The sequence below is a fragment of the Miniopterus natalensis genome, chromosome 2, assembly GCF_054644295.1.
Source record: "Miniopterus natalensis isolate mMinNat1 chromosome 2, mMinNat1.hap1, whole genome shotgun sequence".
Lineage (NCBI taxonomy): Eukaryota > Metazoa > Chordata > Mammalia > Chiroptera > Miniopteridae > Miniopterus > Miniopterus natalensis.
This window is the reverse complement of record NC_142082.1, coordinates 2343429-2363037: the sequence shown is the minus strand read 5'-3', so window position 1 is coordinate 2363037 and position 19609 is coordinate 2343429. Positions and strand designations below refer to the sequence as shown.

At 49.4% G+C, this 19609-nt stretch overlaps 2 protein-coding genes across 6 annotated transcripts in view; one reads left to right on the top strand and one right to left on the bottom strand.

Moving 5' to 3' along the window:
* MCPH1 (microcephalin 1) overlaps window positions 1–19609 on the bottom strand; it is a 134174-nt gene that overhangs the window by 66084 nt on the left and 48481 nt on the right. The gene's annotated exons all lie outside the window — the stretch shown is intronic.
* ANGPT2 (angiopoietin 2) overlaps window positions 1–19609 on the top strand; it is a 42838-nt gene that overhangs the window by 21742 nt on the left and 1487 nt on the right. The window contains exons 2-8 of the mRNA XM_087814057.1: window positions 2664–2819; window positions 6058–6179; window positions 8274–8506; window positions 9790–9920; window positions 14678–14779; window positions 15327–15493; window positions 18139–18269. Coding sequence (XP_087670183.1) covers window positions 2664–2819; window positions 6058–6179; window positions 8274–8506; window positions 9790–9920; window positions 14678–14779; window positions 15327–15493; window positions 18139–18269 — 1042 coding nt within the window. The remainder of the gene's footprint in view (window positions 1–2663; window positions 2820–6057; window positions 6180–8273; window positions 8507–9789; window positions 9921–14677; window positions 14780–15326; window positions 15494–18138; window positions 18270–19609) is intronic.

Here is a 19609-nt window from a genome sequence, read left to right as displayed (position 1 = left end):
GGGCTGAAGAGCCAGTTTGCTGACATGCCAGGCCTCAGAGTGTCCCGTCTGGTGACACCAGGTACCTGGAGGCCCAACAGCTGAGACACAAAGTAACCAACCGACTTGAACCAGTTACTGTGGCTATTACAGCTGTTACTATTTCAGAGACAAAACACATTCTTTGTTCTTAAAGAGTTCTCAGTTCATGTCATCTACTCTCTTAAAACTTTCATTTAATTTCATTCTTCGAGTGTGAGAACACAGATCTTTTTGAGAATCAATACAAAAGGTCTGATACTTGACATTTCTGTTTCCTTTCCACTTTCTCCCAAAGACTTCGATTAGTTAGCAACTGGGCCAGTGTCATATCCAATTTCACTTCATTCTGTTGTATACATTATATATAGAGAATCTACACATATCTACTACATATGTGACATCCATATACACACATCACATGTATACACACATCTGTAATTTGCTTCAGTGTAAGATGCACCCCCCCCCCCACACACAGTACATGTACTTTGTTATCCTGAAAAGCTGAAAAGCAATGACCTAAATAAAAAAGCATTCTGCATTCTACCACTTTCAAGCTTAGAAAAAGCTGTGGCAATAAAGCTAAGAAACTTTATTTTTATAAATTAGGTCTTTTATGTCTTTTAGTTCCTAAGTCTAATTTTAACTTGGAACGTGACTTTAAAATGTGAAATTATAAACAACCCTCTCATGTCTCTCAATGCTGTAAACACACTTGACCCAGCAGTTCTAGAGATGGGGCTGGGGGAGGGTTAAGGAATTCATTTCACCCCCAGTTATACTCTTTAGAGTGAAAAGGTAGAATAAGTTTTATTTAGCTCTTAAGTACTGAAATCAATAGGACTTTTATCTATACCAGTTTGTAAATTATTACTTGGAGCATGGACTTAAACCAAACTGCGGCCTGAGTGTCTTTAATAGCTCCAAACTTCCCAGGACAACTCTTTCTAAATATTATTTCTTGCTGGGTGTTAAGAGTAACTAAGATAACTTCTCTGGATGACTTATATAGCTGTAACTTTAACCTCAAAAATTCCCTTATTCCCATGGTGATGAGCCAGAGTGAGAGAGTGGGAGGGAGGGAAATTACAAACTTCTATATATAAATTCTTTTTAATTGGGAATTTAAGCCATAGAAGTTATGATTTTAAAAAGGCAGGGAAGGAAGGGAGGGAGGGAGGGAGGGAGGGAGGGAGGGAGGGAGGGAGGGAGGGAGGGAGGGAGGGAGGGAGGGAGGGAGGGAGGGAGGGAGGGATTAAGAAAGAGCACCCCACTGAAAGTCTGAGCTGGCTGGCACTAGCTGGTTAGTGAAGGGTTAACAGGGCACGGCTTTAGGATTTTTATGAAGTCTAATGAGAGATGTTTGCTGGGACTGCCAAGTGAGAGTGCCTGATTCTTTATACCAGTCTAATCTACTTTGATTCATATGGAGAAGGTTTCCTACTCTTTGATCTGCCCAGTGGCCAAGAGAGAACCAGGGAGCGATGGTAAAGCATCCAGAACACCAGTGTGGGGGAGATGGAGAACTCCTGGGAGTAGGGGGGTCCATGGCAAGCCAGCCAAGGGAGCAGGGAACTTACAGCTCTAACTCGAATCCTAAGACCTTGTAATACACCTTGAGACACAATTTATAGATCAAAGCAACAAAGACGCCCTTGAGCTCTGGGGAGAAGCTCCCGCATTCCCACCCCCCCTCCCTCTCACAGGCAGGAGCAGAGACAGGGCAGGGACCACCGAGGAGGACTCACACCGGCTGACGCCTCTATGAGAGGTTTTTCTGTGGTTTTAGAGAAAGGTATGATGAGCAGTTTGGTGAATGATTTTTAATCATTCAATTTAATGAAAAGTATTTGAGTTATAACTATGTGATAAAAAAATAAAACTAGGGTTTCTAACCTCATGAGTTACCGCTAGACCAATGAATGGAATTGTGGCTCCCATCACTGGATCATTACAAACAACAAAAAAGAAGGAAAATTAAATTTTGAGTACCCAAGTTATGCACGAACACTCACTTCCAAGGCATAGCTAGAGCCCTGGCCGGCGTGGCTCCGTGGTTGGAGCGTCGGCCCGCACACAGAGGGTCTTGAGTTTGGTCAAGGGCATGTACCTGGGTTGCAGGTTTGATCCCCAGCTCTGGTCGGGGCACATGTGAGAGGCAATCAATCTGTGTGTCTCTCTCACATCCATGTGTCTGTCTGTCTGTCTGTCTCTGCCTCTCTCGCCTCCTTCCCCTCCCTTCCACTCTCTAAAAATCAATGGGAAAAATATCCTCACTCCTTGGGTGAGGGTAAAAAAAGCCCCGCTTGATGATAATGAGGCAACCTACGTGCCCATCAACGCACCCGTCTGCCCGCCTTGAGCACAGCCTCGCTCCCTCCCCTCCCCGGCCTGCCCGTGGCGGTATGGGCTCCCGGTCTGTCTCCTGTGCGTGATGTTGCCAAGCTGCCAGATCCTGAGTTAAATAAAGTCACACACTGTATTTTACTGCTAGTGATTAAAAAGGAAACAAGCAGCAAAATTTCAAAGTTAGAGCAAGTTCCAGGTCACCCAACGGATCTGTTTAAAGGTAGGGAATGTTCAGGCCTGAGGTTTCTGGCCGTCTGGCTAACGGCCGTCTCTCTGACGTGTGCTCCTTCCAGCTGGAGACCTACATCCAGGACAGCATGAGGAAGGAGATGGCGGAGATGCAGCAGAACGCGGTCCAGAACCAGACGGCGGTGATGCTGGAGATCGGAACGAACCTGCTCAATCAGACGGCGGAGCAGACGCGCAAGCTCACCGACGTCGAGGCCCAGGCAAGTGACAGGACAGACGCACGGGGTCTGGCCAGAGACAGCTGCACGAAATTGCATGTATGGCTAAGCAGAGAAAAGTGGAAAAGTAAAGAAAGGCTGAGTCCAGCGGGGAACGGGACGGCTTAGTGAGAATTTAAGAACTTGCAGCTAGATAGGAATTTAAAGTCTGTAAACAGGTTTTCAATTTTAGTGCTGTGGCGGAATTACATTTATTCTACTAAGGACACTGAAATCCTGTCCATATGCTTCACACTTGACAAGACGAATGCTCATCTGCCTCAGTGGTGTTCTCTAGACTCCAGGCGTCCTTTCCGTCTCTGAGTCCTTAGCTCTCCGATGCACTGAGAAGTGAAAGGCACTGGGGCAGAGGCTAGAAACTCTGTTCTTCAATCCAACTCTTAAGGTAAAACCTAAATCTCAAAGAACAGTTTAAACAATCCGCGGTATAAGCTCGTACAGTCTGTGGTGTGAGTGTGCACCATTGGTCCTATGGGCGTATACACTTGCTGTCTAACTTTAGAAAGAGGCACACGGGGGGAGGAAGCGGCCTGCAGCATTGCCTGCTCGGCTCTGAAAGTCCCGGCTCCACCCATGGCAGATGACCGAGCGGAGCGAGGACCGTAAGCAGGGCTGGGCCATGTGACTGACTGTGACGTCCCAGTTTAGCTTCAAGGCTTTATGAGCTAATGGTTAACAGTGGTAGAAAAGGAGACCATGAAACATGAAAATATTAAAAGACTAACTGCAAAACAGTAAAACAAAATTCATGGAGCCGCTAAGTGACCCACCACAGACAACAGGAACAGTCCAGATGGAAAGTGCTGCTGGAAGAGCTTGTGGAGATGATCCAAGCTCAGGCCTCTCACCAGTGAGTGGGCTCCTTCCCGGGTGAACCGGCCCCTTCCCGGGTGAACCGGCCCCTTCCCAGGTGAACCAGCCACTTCCCGGGTGAACAATCCCCTTCCTCAGTGAACAGGCCCCTTCCCGGGTGAACCAGCCCCTTCCTGGGTGAACTGGGCCCTTCCCTGGTGAACAGTCCCCTTCCTCCGTGAACCGGCCCCTTCCCGGGTGAACTGCCTCTGCGCTTCCTAGTCAGTTATGAGCCAGCACCTTCCCACTCTGAGCTGTAAGTGATGCCCAGAGAGAAATCAGCAGTTCTGTGAACAATTCCCATGGCATGACTCCGACTGGCTGCTTCAGCTAAAGGGACAAGGCGCTGGACATGGGGCAGGGGTAAGAGAAACTGGACAGCTTCCCACGGAGGCAGGGCCACCCTTGTCCACCTGACTCCGGCGTTTCACTGTCTCCCTAACTGCCAGGAAAGAAGAGAGCAGCAGAGAGGTGGCAGAAGCACGAGGTACTTTTATCTGAGGACAGAACAAGAAACTACTTGCTTACCAGATCTTTCCACAATATTAGGACAGTTTAGGAAAAACAGAAATACTTTACGCGATGGATCACAAGGTACCAAAAACTATAATCCAAGGAGGTAATAAAAGCTAAGAATGAAAATCTATAAAAATTCCAACATGAAAGTATTACCATATCCAGTCCATTATGAAAATGCATCAGTAGTGATGAAGTCCCACCCCCACCTTGGGATGGGAGCAGGGTGGGATGCCGGCTCACCCAGGCACTGCGGGAACCCAGTTCCTGTGTGTCCAGGAGACAGTATTAAAAAGCAAGGAGGCACAGAGCTTGGACGTGAACCTTCCTACATCCTGCGTCAGGCAGACTCTAGCTTCTAATGAGCTTTTCTGGTTGGGTTCATGATCGTGAAATACCTGTTGTGAACTACATATCATATGATCCAGGACAACAGGAACACGGGGAGACGGCTGGAGAGAAACAGCCGAGAGTATCCAACCAGACTCGTTAGCATGGCGGGACCTGAGCCAGGACAGCGGGGGACTGCGTTGTACAACTAACCGACTCTCAGCACGTGCTAGTGGTTATGTGTGAAACAGGTCTGAGTGCAAACATGAACACTTCTGTACAAAGCAAGATTCCTCTAGCCTGTCAGAGACTACAAAACTGGACACTGAGGGACAGCGGGTGTCTGAGATCTCAGAGACAGCACAAAACCAGCCGACCCTGATAACTTGGACAGTCACCTGCAGCTGAGCGCTCGGATGCGATGGAAGCATTGCTATCAGTTCTGGGTCAGTCGGGACCCACACACCACCCTCCGCACATGTCCCCCACTGTGCTCCTTTCATGCCATTAGGAGTTAAATAAAAGACCTGAGTCTCCACTTCCTTCAGCCATAAACAACATAGAATGTTTGGGCCCAAAGATGAAAGCCAAATCCACGCTCCAGGTGTTCGTATTAAAACCCACCATCACAGTGGCCAATGCCCTAGTGCACCCAAAAAGGCGTGTTTATGGCCTGAACTCACCCAGCTGGGACTCAGGCTGGACCATCCCTTCCTTTCATGGGGCCAGGCTGGGCCTTTATGAATGACACGGGCCCAGAGCAAACAACGCTCCCTCAAGGACCCCTGTTCCCCGGCAACATCCCACCTCACACTTCCACGTGACCTCACATCCTTAAAATCCATGACACACAGGACGTGAGTAATGCAGCCTTCCTGCTAATAGGCAGCCAAAAGCGAAAGAATCCGTCCTCACAGTTGCTGGGACACAATGGGAGCAGCGACAGGGCGCGTGGCGCACGTCAGGGAGGCCCCCATGCAAAACCGAGCCCCCATCCCACCCCGACAGGGTGCTGTCTCCCAGCCGGCTGATCTGAGGTTCAGAACAGGAAGAAGAGATGGAAGTGATGGCAGGTGGCCTGGAAATGCTGGGTTGAGAATGAGCTGCACTCCACAGAATGGAAGCAGGTGGCTGCTGAGGAACAGAGCAGCACTGTTCTGAGCAGGCAGGGCCTCTGTCACTTACCACGTCTTGGGCATACCACCCATGACTTCTATCCCCCGACTGCCTCACTGTATACGACACAACAAGAGAGCTGACATCCTATTATTCGACACAAACACCACCGAGCAGAGCTATTAAACACTTTCCAACATAAACACCTGCTTAAAGGACTTTTAAACACGCTCTGACATAATCCGGGAACTTGAGATAGTTCTGACAATGGAAACAAGCCCCCGTCAGATGCCTGGGTAGAACAAGAGGCTCAGTCACATTTTCTGTAACTGAGGCAACTCGGTTAAAAGGAAGCTGTACCTAACTGTGAACATGATAAACAGGAGCTTCATTCTGTCACATCCAGGTATTAAATCAGACAACGAGGCTTGAGCTGCAGCTTCTGGAACATTCCCTCTCCACCAACAAACTGGAGAAACAGATTCTGGACCAGACCAGTGAAATCAACAAGCTGCAGGACCAGAACAGGTAACAAAAGTGCAAGAAACTTTGTAATCCCTAACTGCACACTTTCTCCAAACGAAAGACTGTTTCAGAGGCTGTTAAACAGAAGCTCCCAAAATGCCACATTTCCTAATTTAAAATTTCACGAGGATCAGAACTTCTGTGCGGAGAAGCAGGGAGGGGTTTGAGGACAGTACTGAGAGAGTGTGAGCCCCCTAACCGTCCTCAATTTTGTGTTTCATCCTCTGGCCCCTTCAGCAGCCTCTTACCATCACCCTCCAAACCCTGCCTCCACATCCCGGAAAGTGCTCCAGTATGTGCACGAGGGTGACACTGGCCGGGGCATCTTCCTGCCAGCTTCATGGAGCTTCTCTGCCTCTGGGAAGCTAGTTTGTCCCCAATGCACATCATCTACAGCAGGAAAACTATATTTAAACCAAAGCACGTTTCACGATGCAATATTTACTCCTAAACCACAGATAAAATAAAGATTACATGATTACATTGTATTCAAATATAGACAAACCCCAAGAAAACCAATACATGAACAAGAATTATGGGTGATCAGGGGGACTGCTTTCCTAAGTCTCTCCCAGTCGGGGACTTCCCAGGGTAACTGTATCACACACCTGGCACTTTGTTTCTAATTGAAGAATAGAGATGAGGTGGAGAACCGTCAGGCAACAATGTACTCCTACTTCACACTGAAATCACGTCAATTAAATAATTATTTGTTCTTAACCCAAAATGATGATAAACTGGTTCTTGGAGCCTGTCTGCTCTGGGATGACTGGAGCCTGGGCCTCACTCTTGTATCTGAGATGAAACCTTTCGGGTCAGGATGTGACTGCCCTCTACAGCTACACTGGTCTAGTTCTGGGACAAATATAGTTTTTTGAGAAAACGTTCATCCCTGAGTACTCCTACGTTCATTCCCATTCCGGGCCATGTGACCGTCCCATCTCCTTGTGGAGTATTAAATACAACAGGAGGGGACATCACAGTGAAGGCAGCACAGATGAGCGACAAAAGTGGCCCATGTACTTCATGTCAACAGTCTAGGTCGAGCCCTGCAGGAGTGTTTCCAGAGCCTGACCCCTGAAGGTACCAGAAATGGTTTTAGGTAGAAAACGAATGCTTTATGCACTGATTTTCAGGTGACCTTTCTTCTCCTTATGGTAAGTCATCTGGGTTTTTAAATTAATGACAGTGACATACAAATTGAAAAAATAAGTTAGCTGATACCTAGAAAAATGTAAAAAACTGACAGTTGAAAATGGATATGGTAGAACTGGTGCAGGGCAAATGCACTGACTGCACTGAGGAACAGTACTGACGGACTCGGTGCCCTGACAGTGTGCTCACTGTCCTGACTCACTCTGACTGCTGGGCTGGATGAATTTAACAGCTGCAATGGAGCTTCTGATCATAATTATTAATACTGAACAATAATGCTTACAATTAAGACCTTTAATGTGTAGTGGGTTCCTTGGCTGAGTAATGTTCACAGGGTTAAAGACTGAGAAAATGTTCCTGCCCCCACAAAGGCATAACAGAGTTAGAATATTTGAGGCAGAAGGGGCCTCAGAGACCATCTAATCTAGTGCCTGTGTTTTAGAGAGAGATTTACTTCCCTAAGTGGACGTTCACTTTGACAGGCTATTTATTCACTGCAACCCAGAGAGCAGCCAGCCTGCCCAGGTAGCACAGGTGGTCACGAGGAGGGGAGGGGCTCCGCAGGCTCCCACCCCACCCACATGTGCTCCCAACGCCGAGGGCACCTTCTCACTGTCCACGTTCCTTGTCAGTGAAACCATGGCCTTCAAATACGCGGTGTGATAACATACCACAGACCTTATATTCTCACCAGGGTATCTTCTCGTATCTAAGTCCCATTTATGTCACAGCCACCTGTCCAGTCTATGGAGGGAGCCTGAGGGCTCCTACAGGGCGGTGGCAACATCTTGTTACTTTGTAACTTCTCTGACATCTGCCTTGGAGAAGTAGAAATTCAAAGGTACAAATGATAGTGTGAGGGCTATGAGGCCAACGGGCGCATGGCGCTGGGCGCGGAGGTGCACAGAGCACCCCCCTAACCAGCCGCGCTTTCCCCACAAGCTTCCTGGAGAAGAGGGTGCTGGACATGGAAGACAAGCACGTTGTCCAGCTCCAGTCCATGAAGGACGAGAAAGACCAGCTGCAGGCCCTAGTGTCCAAGCAGAACTCCATCATCGAGGAGCTGGAGAAGCAGCTGATGACGGCCACGGTGAACAACTCCGCCCTGCAGAAGCAGCAGCACGATCTCATGGAGACGGTGCACAGCCTGCTGACCATGGTGTCCACGCCCGGCGGTAAGTGAGCTCACACGCCACTTCGAATGAGGTGTGCACTTACATGCCCACCCCAGCCGGGCCAGAGAGCTGTGTGGGGGTCGGTCTTTCCAATGAAAGGCAGGTAAACACTGTGAGCGTGTGCACGCACACACACACTCACATGCACACACACACGCACACACATACACACACGTACACACAGATACACACACATACATGCACAATCAGATACACACACATGCAGATACACACATGCACACAGACACACACACAGATACTCTCACACAGACACACACACTCACATGCACACAGATACACACACACACACAGAGACACACACATGCACACACAGACACACATGCAGACAGATACACACTCACATGCACACACAGATACACACACAGACACACACACTCATGTTTTTTAATGTTGCAAAAAAGGACCGGGAAGTCTGAATGCTGAAAATTTTTTTTGAATTCTCAACTGAGGATATTTTTTCCATTGCTTTTCAGAGAGAGTGGAAGAGAGAGAGAGAAATATCAATGTGTCTCTCACACCAATTGGTTGCCTCCCACATGTGCCCTGAAGGGCGGGGATGGAGCCTGCAACCCAGGTATGTGCCCTTGGCCAGAATCAAACCCGGGACCCTTCAGTCAGTGGGCCGATACTCTCACCACTGAGAAAACTGGCCAGGGCTAAATGTTCAAATTTGAAAAAATTTCGTAGTCCTGGAAATTTTAAACTTACATGAAGAATTTCAAAGACATAGGTAAATAAATATTAGGTTCCCCTTTAACACAAAGTATTATGGGACAGTTGTTAAAAATTCAAAGAACACTAAATGTCTTGGCCCAACAGTCTACAGAAGCACATAAAGACGTGGCCTCAGGTACGTAGAAAGACAGGGAAAGTGTAAGCGGGGTCTCGGCAGCGTGGTGGCCGAGGGCCTGCGTGCGGCCACTGGCAGGGAGCTGTTTCCAGGCGGTTCTTTCGTTCTGCAATAACTTTATCTGGTTCTCCTCAGGATGGAGGGTTTTAAAAAGGGCCAGTTTATGAGAGCTGACTGAGAAGTACTGCATCACACGCAGCTGAGGACAGACGGCGTGTGGGCGACTGGCAATGGTCGCGGAGAGTCAATAAAGACAGACAGAAGGGGAACCTTCTTGGGAAGGGGAGAAATGGGCACATCCTTTTTACTTCCTACAAGAATTCAAATGTCATAAAACCTCCCAAGTGAGAGCACCTCGAGATCCGGCCTTCATCTTTCCATGAACCCACACGAACCCTTCTATTTTCTAAAGCAGCCAAGCGCACCCCTGCAGCTAAGGAGGAACGAGTGGCCTTCAGGGACTGTGCGGAAGCCTTCAAGTCGGGCCTGACAACCAGCGGGGTCTACACGCTGACGTTCCCCAACTCCACAGAGGAGATCAAGGTAGGGTGCTCCCTCCCAGGCGTCACTCCCCAGCTGCGAGCGGTCACACAGCCTGGGCCCGCCCGGCCTCACTCGCACAGGACCAGCTGGGCCCCAGGTCCGAGCTCCTGCAGACACTGCCCGGGAGCCCACCATGCCGGGGCTCTGGCTCATCCTAGCTCCTACCCTCGCCTGGCCTTGGGCTTGGCTGTGGGTGCCGTCAGCTGTCCTCCTTGAAGTAAGGCTCTCTGGTTAGGTTTAAAGAAAACGTCTTCCAATGAATAACCATAGTTCATCTTTCAGTCGTTATTTCAAGTAACAATGGTATTCCACCCCTGAAAGGGCCCACCAGCTTGCACCTAAACCGTGCTCCCAGGAGCTGTCCCCTGGGACAAGCATGGTAGGTATCCTGTGTGCAGGTGACTAGACATGTCTCCTCCTGCACACATGCGAGGGGGCGTGGGCTCTGCAGCGCAGGTTTTGTGAAATTACTCTGACTGCTTTGTCAGACAGCCTGAGTGGGGTCGGCCCCCCGTTGTGAGTGTGCGGCAGGAACCCAGCTCTCCAGTGTAGTCTGCTCCATGCCAGGCACTCGCAGGCTCACACACTCACAAACACTCACTCGCCGCAAACACAAACACAGCGGGAAAGGCAAAGGTCTCAGTGTTACTATGGAAACAATGTCAGCCTGTGGACTTGTTTTGAGGGTCTGGGGACACCCAGGAGCCCAAGGCCACACCCAGAGGACTTCTGGAGAGGCTGCTCCCACAGGCTATTGTGGTGGGAATGTGAACATGCAGCATCACAGAGCAGTGTCCTCCCCAGGACACAGGACTTACTCAAGTGTGGCTCCCCTGCCCCCATGACTGTGCAAAGTGACAAGGGGACCTGCCACCAGGAGGGGCCAGAGTTCAGCTCTATCAGTGGTTTCCAGTGGTCCTGGACCCAGTCTGGAGCGCTGGGTGCTCGGGGCTCCCACAGGGGCGCTGGGAGACACTGCACTTTTAAAGAAGACAAAACATCTCTCCCCAGGGACTGCTGCAGTGTGGCTTTTCTTAGAGGTCTGATAAGCTGGGATAACACTGCAAGAGGATCAGTTAGTAAATGCTGGGTGACTGTATATAGTGAATGTCTATAAACATGTTTGCATCTAACTGTGAAAGCAGCTACACACTGAATATAAACACTTATGGAAAAGGTACTCGATACTGTATCAAAAAGGAAACTTTAGAGACCCCCGGAAGTGTTATCTTTGACTTACTATTATCCTCAGCATAGTAACAAAGAAAAACTTATTAAAAGTATAAGTATTAAGGGTTTAAAGACATGGGCTTGAAATGGTAACATAACCTGATTATGAGTTTAAAAGACAAATATTGTTATTGAAGATAATACTTTCCAAAGAAACCTTTGTATTCATTCGTGCTGCTTTAAATCAACTGTGGGAACCAGCTAATGTCGCTGGTGCCCTAGAAGCAGTGCATTAGGAGAGGAAATACCCCAAACACTGTACTGTAGGTGAGGAAATGGGCAGATGCCGTGCTGAGCCTCTCACCCCTCTAAGCCTGGTGTTCACAACACTCCTGGGATGCTCGTCTGTTACCAGATGTGGGGCTCTTCTTGGCACAGGAGTGACAGAAGATCCGAGTGAAATGTGACCATGACTGACACAGGCCCAGAAGGATAGTCGCCAGGCCGCTGCTGTGCTCATGTTTTCACGAGACCAACCTCTCGAGACGGCCTCTCGAGGTGTGTGGCAGCAAGAGGGAGACACGCAGGACTCGGGGATGCCAGCAGTCTCTGGCCACGGCTGGAACCGTTAAGATTCGTGTTCCTTTCAAACATCTGCAGTAACTCATGCACAGGGCAGGGAGCAACAATCTTCCAGACCACAATTCCCTTATCTCTAAAGAAATGGTCCAGATCAAGTTACTTCCATTCCCTTCCAGACAATACTCCGTAACTCACAGTCTGATCTAGAAGAGGGAGCCCCACAAATTTGGGTTAAATTCTGGCCCTGCCAATCTCTGGCACAGGCTGCTGAGTAAGTTGTCTAAGCGGTGTGAACCCTGTTTCTTGACCTGTAACATGATGTGACCCCCCCCCACCCCCAGTCTCAAAGAATGATCTGGGGTCACAGTGGAGCAGCAGCCCCAGGACGGGACCTGGTGCTCCATCTGTCTTATGAACAAAGGGGTCACCACTGTGAGTGCCCACGGACACCAGGGGACGGCGTCTGCTGGCAGGCATCAATTACGCCGTTTCAGCTAATTCAGGACATGAACATTCAGGAGAGTTTGGGGAGATCTTTTCCTAAAGGGCCTAAATATTTCAACTTTGCTTTTGAAAACCTCATTAGGTCTTTGTACAGACAGACCCTGTGGGATGGAGTGTATGGGAGGCATTCGTGTATGTCTGCCAGTTGGAGACCTAACAGTTCCTTCCCCAATTTCACGAATACCTGTCTCCTAACGTTATCTGTGTTTGTGTTTGCTGTTAAATCGGCCCTTTGCCGTGGCCTCAGAGCTGCGGCATAACCTTGAAATTGAGCATTACTTGCCAGGAGACACTGAGCTGTGGAGCAAGCCCCTAGCCCCTGAACCGTGCAACAGTGCGCTGGTCACAGTACTAACCGCCCTGGGGCTGAGGCCTGGCGTGAGGTCCCGAGGTCCTAGGCACTGTCTGAGGGCCCAGCTCCCCCATCCTGGTACTATCTGCTTTCTCATCTCTACCCAGTGCCTCTGGCTACATGGACAACTCTCTCTGAAAGTTCCACGACCCAATTAGCTGCATTACTTAGGTTTTCATAAGCTCTGTTCCTTTAAAATCTGGACAAAGTCACGTTAAGAAAGTGCTCTAACAGCGGAGTCAGAGAATAGTGTGGCTGCCGCCGCTCACGCACCTACAGTGACCCTTGGCCATCTCAGAGCGTTGACTGGTTTACAGAACGCCATGAGCTGCTTCTGATGTTAACATCAGTGACTTCACAACAGTGACGGTGACATCAGAGGACCTCACGTTCTTGGAACAAGGACGGAGTCCCTGGGAATCACATCAATCCTGTCTGCCCACCAAACGCCGCTTGGGATTTGGGGGGATGAACATTTCTGCACATATACAACCTTGCAAACCAAGGCAGCTTATGTAGCTGGTATACCGAGTGGATTTTAAAAAGACACTGGAGAATGTGAGCAGGATGGACCACTTTGTGGACCACGGGCAAATGAGAGGGGGACTGTTTGTGGACCAACTTCAACATGGAACTGAACTGAGGGGCTGCTCGCCTGTTAGCAAAGGGCCACATTTCCCTGTTTCTGGAGGCAGTGTGGTGGAAAATATCATATGATTAGGAACCAAAGAGCTACTCAAATCCTACATCCCACCTAACAGCTAAGTGACGACATGAACGTGACTGGACTAAACCTTCTCTGCTCCAAAAATGAGAACCCAATTAGCACCAACGCCGAGCGGCTGTCAGACAAACGTGAGCGTGGACCTCTGTGGAGCTGGGCACACAGTGCACAGCAGTAGCTGTGACCTCTGACAAGGACGCTGACACCAGCACAGGGCGCAGGGCTCCCTCCTGCAGATCAGTGTCCTATGTCTGATCAACTGAAAATGGGAAAAGCATTTTATTTTTAATAACGTGACTTTCCTTTTAATGGAACATATTTCCAAAGGGAGAGACTGGGAGAGAAAAGCCCCGGGCAGCAGGGCCACCCCGGGGGGCCTGGGCAGCAGGTGGGCCCTCAGCGTGGGAGAGCGCGTCCAGGTGCCTCCCTGGTTCACCTCGGCCCCACTCGCTAGGATTTTAACTCACAGGGCACCACCTCTAAACTCACTCTGCCAAAATGTTCGCCGTTATCACCGGAAAAACCAGGGAGAGCATCAAAGCAAGGCTGTTCCTCACGGGCTGTGAGCCCTGACTTTCACATCTCCTACCTGCTATGCTGTAGGAAATTTATCTTCTCTTTCGGGAAAGTTCTTTCGTTCTACTATAACCTCATTATTTAAAACTATTTATGTTATCTCATTTTCAGGGGTTTTTAATTTCATAGAAAGCCTCCAGCTGAGCTGAAATTTAGCATGCACACTCTCGGCCCAGGAAAGAATTCCATGTTCTGAACAAAGTTTAAACCCTCCAAGCTGGCCTGAAAGCAGGAACAAAGAGCTGGGAGGAGGACTGCCATGGGCAGTGAGCAGAGTGCAGGGACCCTGCCTCATGACCCTGGGCAGCCCAGCCAGGCCGTGCTCAGGTCCCACAGGCCCCTCGAGCTGAGGGACAGGCCAACAATCCTGAATTGACCCCACAGAGAAAGGAGGACAGCCCCACGACCCGTCATATAACAGGAGTGCTTGGAACCCTAATAGCCAGAGGACCCCATTACATCACTCCGGCAGAGTTGACTATCACACAGGTGTTTAGGGATGTGCATGGGGTCCATGCGCTTGTATAGATTTGAGATGAGAGGTCTGGGCCAACATGCAGGAGATCCCGTTCACAGCGACTCTCTGAGGAACAGCAACCCCTGAGGTCAGCCACTGGGTGGGTCTTCGGCCTAAGCCAGGTGACAAGAAAGTCGTGTTTTCATCACTAGATTGTTATATTACTGTTTATTTTTCATCCTTTTAAATCCATGGTTTTCAATTTATTTAAAACCATCTGTTTCTTGGAAGACCACAGAGATTTACCCCAAAGGACCCTGTCAGCAATGCTGCTGGGCAGCAAGACCTGGGCCATGGATCTGCACGCAGTAACCATGCCCTCTTGTTGGCAGGCATACTGTGACATGGAGACTGCCGGAGGGGGGTGGACCATCTTTCAGCGCCGGGAGGATGGCAGCGTCGACTTTCAGAGGACGTGGAAAGAATACAAAGTGGTATGAATCTTATTAAACCATCTGAAAGTAATTTTCTTTGTGAAAAGTAACTTTCAACATCTGCAGAACTGTCACCACTAATCCAAACTAACCAATGACTTGAGACAATTCTTTTTTTAAACCAAAGGGTTCCTTTACCTGTGTGTTGGTCCCCCCGTTACAGAATGGTCCCGTCAATGTAACACCAACCCTCTATCGAAACAAAGGCACACGAGCCCCAGGCTGCTTTCAAGGGCAGCTCACGCTGCCGGTGAGCCCTTCACACGTCTAACGCACCCATAGCTGTTTGTGCTGATGCTTCTGTTGGTGGTTCCCCATGTTGTTCTAATTACTCTAACACCAACTTTCTTCCCAGAACAGCTTAGTTTCTTAAAATTGGCCTTTACAGATCAACATTCTCATATGAAGAACCTCACATTTTCCCAGGACAGGGAAGGGTTTCTGTGGAACCTCTATCCGATAATTACCGGGGTTAGACTGATGGGCTACTGGTTTCAAACACACGAGGGAAATGAGTGAGGGGCTGACCCTGACTCTTGGCTCGCAGGGCTTCGGGAACCCCTCGGGCGAGCACTGGCTGGGAAACGAGTTTGTTTCACAAGTGACCAATCAGAAGCACTACGTGCTGAGGATCCGCCTCACCGACTGGGAGGGCAAGGAAGCCCAGGCCCTGTATGACCACTTCTATCTCTCAGGCGAGGACCTCAACTACAGGTAAGGAAACGCTAGGCTACTGAAGATGCTAACGCCTCCTGAGGATGGGGTCTGTCTGTTGTGCCTGCTCTATGTCCTCATGCGCAGATGAGCAGCGGCCAATGCCAGGCATTCGACAGCCATCTGTGGAGCCTGGGGTGTCCTCACAGTAGAGTAGGGACAACATCCTAACAGATGTACACCTATGACTACTGTTTTTTACCAAAAGGCTTTAAAAGTTAAATCTGTCTTTCTGTAGTTTAAACACATCCAGTTGTTAAGTTCCACCCCAAAATCAGGGTGAATTGCCAAGTTAAAAAGTGAAAGAATTCCATGGGACAGTTGGGGAGGGTCTGCGGTTACCTCCCCTGCTCTCTGTGGCAGCTTGTCCTAGCACTTACCTTGTCCACTAGCTGGGGGCACTAGCCATGAATGTTCCAAGGAAAGTAGGGCAACCTGGGCCCGGAATTCACTCTGGCTCAAAACCACGGTGACAGCAGAGACAGAGCAGCCAGGGGTCTAAAAGCCGGACCCCAAGGATCTGCGGTGTGAGGCTCGAACAGAAAAGGCACCTATGGGTACCTAGTTACACAAGGAGGAACTCAGAAATGCAAGGAGCTGGTCTGCGAGGGCCCACAGACAGTTCAGCCACCACTATGCCCTGAAGGAGCCTAAAGAGCAGACAGGTGGTGTGTTTGACCATGAAGCCCACGTGGAATACCTGCTGAGGTCAGAGGTGAACCAAACGCAACGAGACCTTACACGAAACTGCCATAGTCCAGCCTCCAGCCCCACCTAAACCCCATCGATGCCCAGCTTGGACCCTCTGCTCAAGGGAACACAATTCCGCAGCTCTGGAGCTGGCTTCCCTGGGGAGACCACAAGGTACAGCACAGGAGAGGGTGGAGTCAGCTGCCTAAACAACCACCTGAAAACTGCCCTGTACATTAGGCCTGCTTTGCAAAGAGCAGACAGAAATGCAGAAGCACCTTTGAAAACAGATAAATCTCATCCAATCAGCACTAACTTGAGCTACAGGAAGTCAGTGTAACGGTTGGTAGATGCACATCACAGACAGAGCGGGGTCCCCGGAGAGGCCATGGCCCAGATCAATGACAAGACAGGTGTCTGGGCCTCACCCCAGCTCCAAGGACACTCCAGAGAGAGGAACCTTCCAGGAATTTTTACACGAGCTGTTGGTCATTGTTTTACCTCCAAGCTAAATATTGTTTCAACTGGCAACAGTTAGGCATCTACAACAGAGGAATTTAAAAAAAGAAACAGACATTAAGGATTAGGCTGTTTACATAAGAAGATTTTACAGATGGGTCATTACTCTCGTCTGCTGACATGAAAATATTTAAATCTGAGTTAGTTAACAACAGAGATTTCCTTTAGAAATGTAAATCAGTTTCTGGATACACCATTTTATAAAGCGCACATTTGTTTAAAGCTAAGCTTAATGTACTTGGCGGAGTAAGACAGATATTACACTGAAAAAAATTATTCTTCTAATAAAACATGCCCATGTGATAAGAGAACTACTACGTGAGTGAAACTTAGAATAACCACAAATGGTTCGGAATGTCAACATTATATACAACTGCGGTGCTTTTTCTAAAGAAACAGTCCCTAAGTGTCAGAAACTGAAAAATACACCGATGAGGCAGAGCCTGGTCAGTCCCAGTGACCCTCCCCTCTTCTCCACCCTTGCTCCAACGTGAGTTCTTGGAAGTTACACTCCTCCTAGGGTAACGGTTAGCCAACGTGAGCGGTGTCACAGACGAGCATCGTCTGGGGGATGAAAGTGCAGGTCTCCCTGAGATTTTGCAGGGCTCCGTTCTGTGGGATCCCCAGGACGGGCAGACTCAATGCCCCAGGCTCCAAACTCCACCCACCAACCCAGCAGTGTTGCATCCTGCAGCCACACATGGCACATGAACCCTGCTCTCGGCTGCACTGGGCCCAGCTGCTGCCCATGGTACCCCTGAAGCAGGGTTTCCATACCTTCTCCCGTCCATTCTCCTCCCCAGCACACAGGAGCTGGGGCAAGCCAGACATCTACAATCCTCAAAAAGGATGGGCTACTACCTGCTGTCTAACTTATCAGCACCTTTATTCCCTTCTCTGTGTCTAGCAGGTGTATTATTTACTATACAGACACAAGGCTAAGTAGCCATCAGGACTTATTTTGACTCAATTCTGCAGATTTCAACTCAAATTCTATGATCATTCCTTGTTGCCTGCTGGTCTCCTCACCCCCACCAACCCACTGAAAACAATGGTGCCTGAGGCTGTCCTGGCACCCGAAGGCTCTCATTTCTATCTGGGTGATGTCTCATACCTGGAGAGAGGACCCCCCACACCGCAGCCCCACTTCCTGTTTATCTCAAAGCAGCAGGAAGATAAATGGAAGGGCCCCTGAGTCCCCAATGATGCTGTGCAAATGACCTGCATTGAAGGTTCCTCGAAAACATCCCTCTCTGCCTAAGGATTCGATGATAAGCTGGTTCCTGTTTATACCAGTGCGAAGGGCTCTGTCCCAAGTGCACCAGCCAGCCCACAATGCCTCTCGGCAGAATGGAATCCTTTATAAAAACTTTCCACTATGGTAGATCGACAGCCCAAGCTAATTACTGCTTTCCCCCCCCTTTGCACGCTTACAGGATTCACCTTAAAGGACTCACGGGGACAGCCGGCAAAATCAGCAGCATAAGCCAACCGGGAAATGACTTTAGCACAAAGGACGCCGACAAGGACAAGTGCATCTGCAAATGCTCCCAGATGCTCACAGGAGGTAGGACGCTTCCTATTTGTGTTGGCAAAGAGGCCTCAAGCGCGAGGGCCGGCCGGCTGGACTTCGACCTGTGATGGGTGACAGTGTCCAAACTTCATAACTAGACATGCTGGCCTGGTGGTGAGAGATGCTTCTCGCTTTGTCAGCCTGCTGAGCTGGAAGTGTCGGCAGCAGCCGGGTCTGTCCAGGGCCTGCCTGGCAAGAAGGGCTGGGGCAGCCAGCGAGCCGTCCCCAGGCTGTGCTCCCCGAGCGTCAGAAGCCAGACAGGTGGCCTGGCTTCATTCTTATTAAAAAGGTTAAAGAGTCAAAATGGCAACTCAAAGTGTAATAGAGTCACCGCTATAGAAATGTTTACAAATAACTTACTGTTCAGCAAAGAATTTTCAGTTATCTTTTATTAGAGGATTTCATTAATATATAGCAAATACACACATACACAAAGGAACTGATGAACTATCCTGCTTTCACAAATTAAAATGAACAGGCTGCTTTAAGTCAAGGCCTTTATTTTCAGATTCTTCTGGTTTCCCACCTTTCACGTCAGACTGCTTTTAAAAAATGGAAACACACCCACCTCTGAGCCTATGGCTGCAGCAACCATCACTTTAAAAGGCTAGACCTCCATTCAGAAATACCTAGTTTACTGATAGGAGCCTACCGCCAGGAAACACTCCTCCCGATCTCCAAAAGTTTAAAATAGGATAACTGGAGCCACTCAATAGTAACTGAGGAGAGAAAACAGCCTGACAAATGCTGTCCAGTGTCTGAAGACACTGCGGTGGTGCAACAGCCAGGGGAGCTCGGCAGCAGGCAGGCTGGGTGGGGATGCAGAAACGCAGTGTAGACTGTGAGCTGGATGGACAGAAGTTCACGTACTACCCCCTGGGGCACCCAGGTAAGAGCTGTGGTCCGTGCTCCATAAACACAAGGCAAGGAGCCCGGCCCACTGGGTGTCTGCACTTCAGTCAAAAGGAAGGGTTTATGAAAATAACTGGAAGCTCAGTCATGTTCCTGTCCTTAAACTCATTAACACTGTGGGTGGAGAGGTAAGTCGGACGCACAGGCCTTCCCAATTAGCCGCATTATTTCAGTAATTCCATCAACGAGGGGAAGCTGCCTGTTGTCCTTGTCCGACCACAGCCACCCTTGTAAAGCAACAGAGAGGAAAGGGGGCGGGGGCCAAACACCCCCGGTCCTGCCTTCCACCTGCTGCTCCCACACCAAACCCAGAGAGAGGAAGAGAGGGACCTCACCCACCAAGGAAGCAATGTATTTATTTACTCGAAGAAAGAGTTAGGGCTGCGAGTAGAGTGGACAGAAACAACAGTCCGAGGGTGACA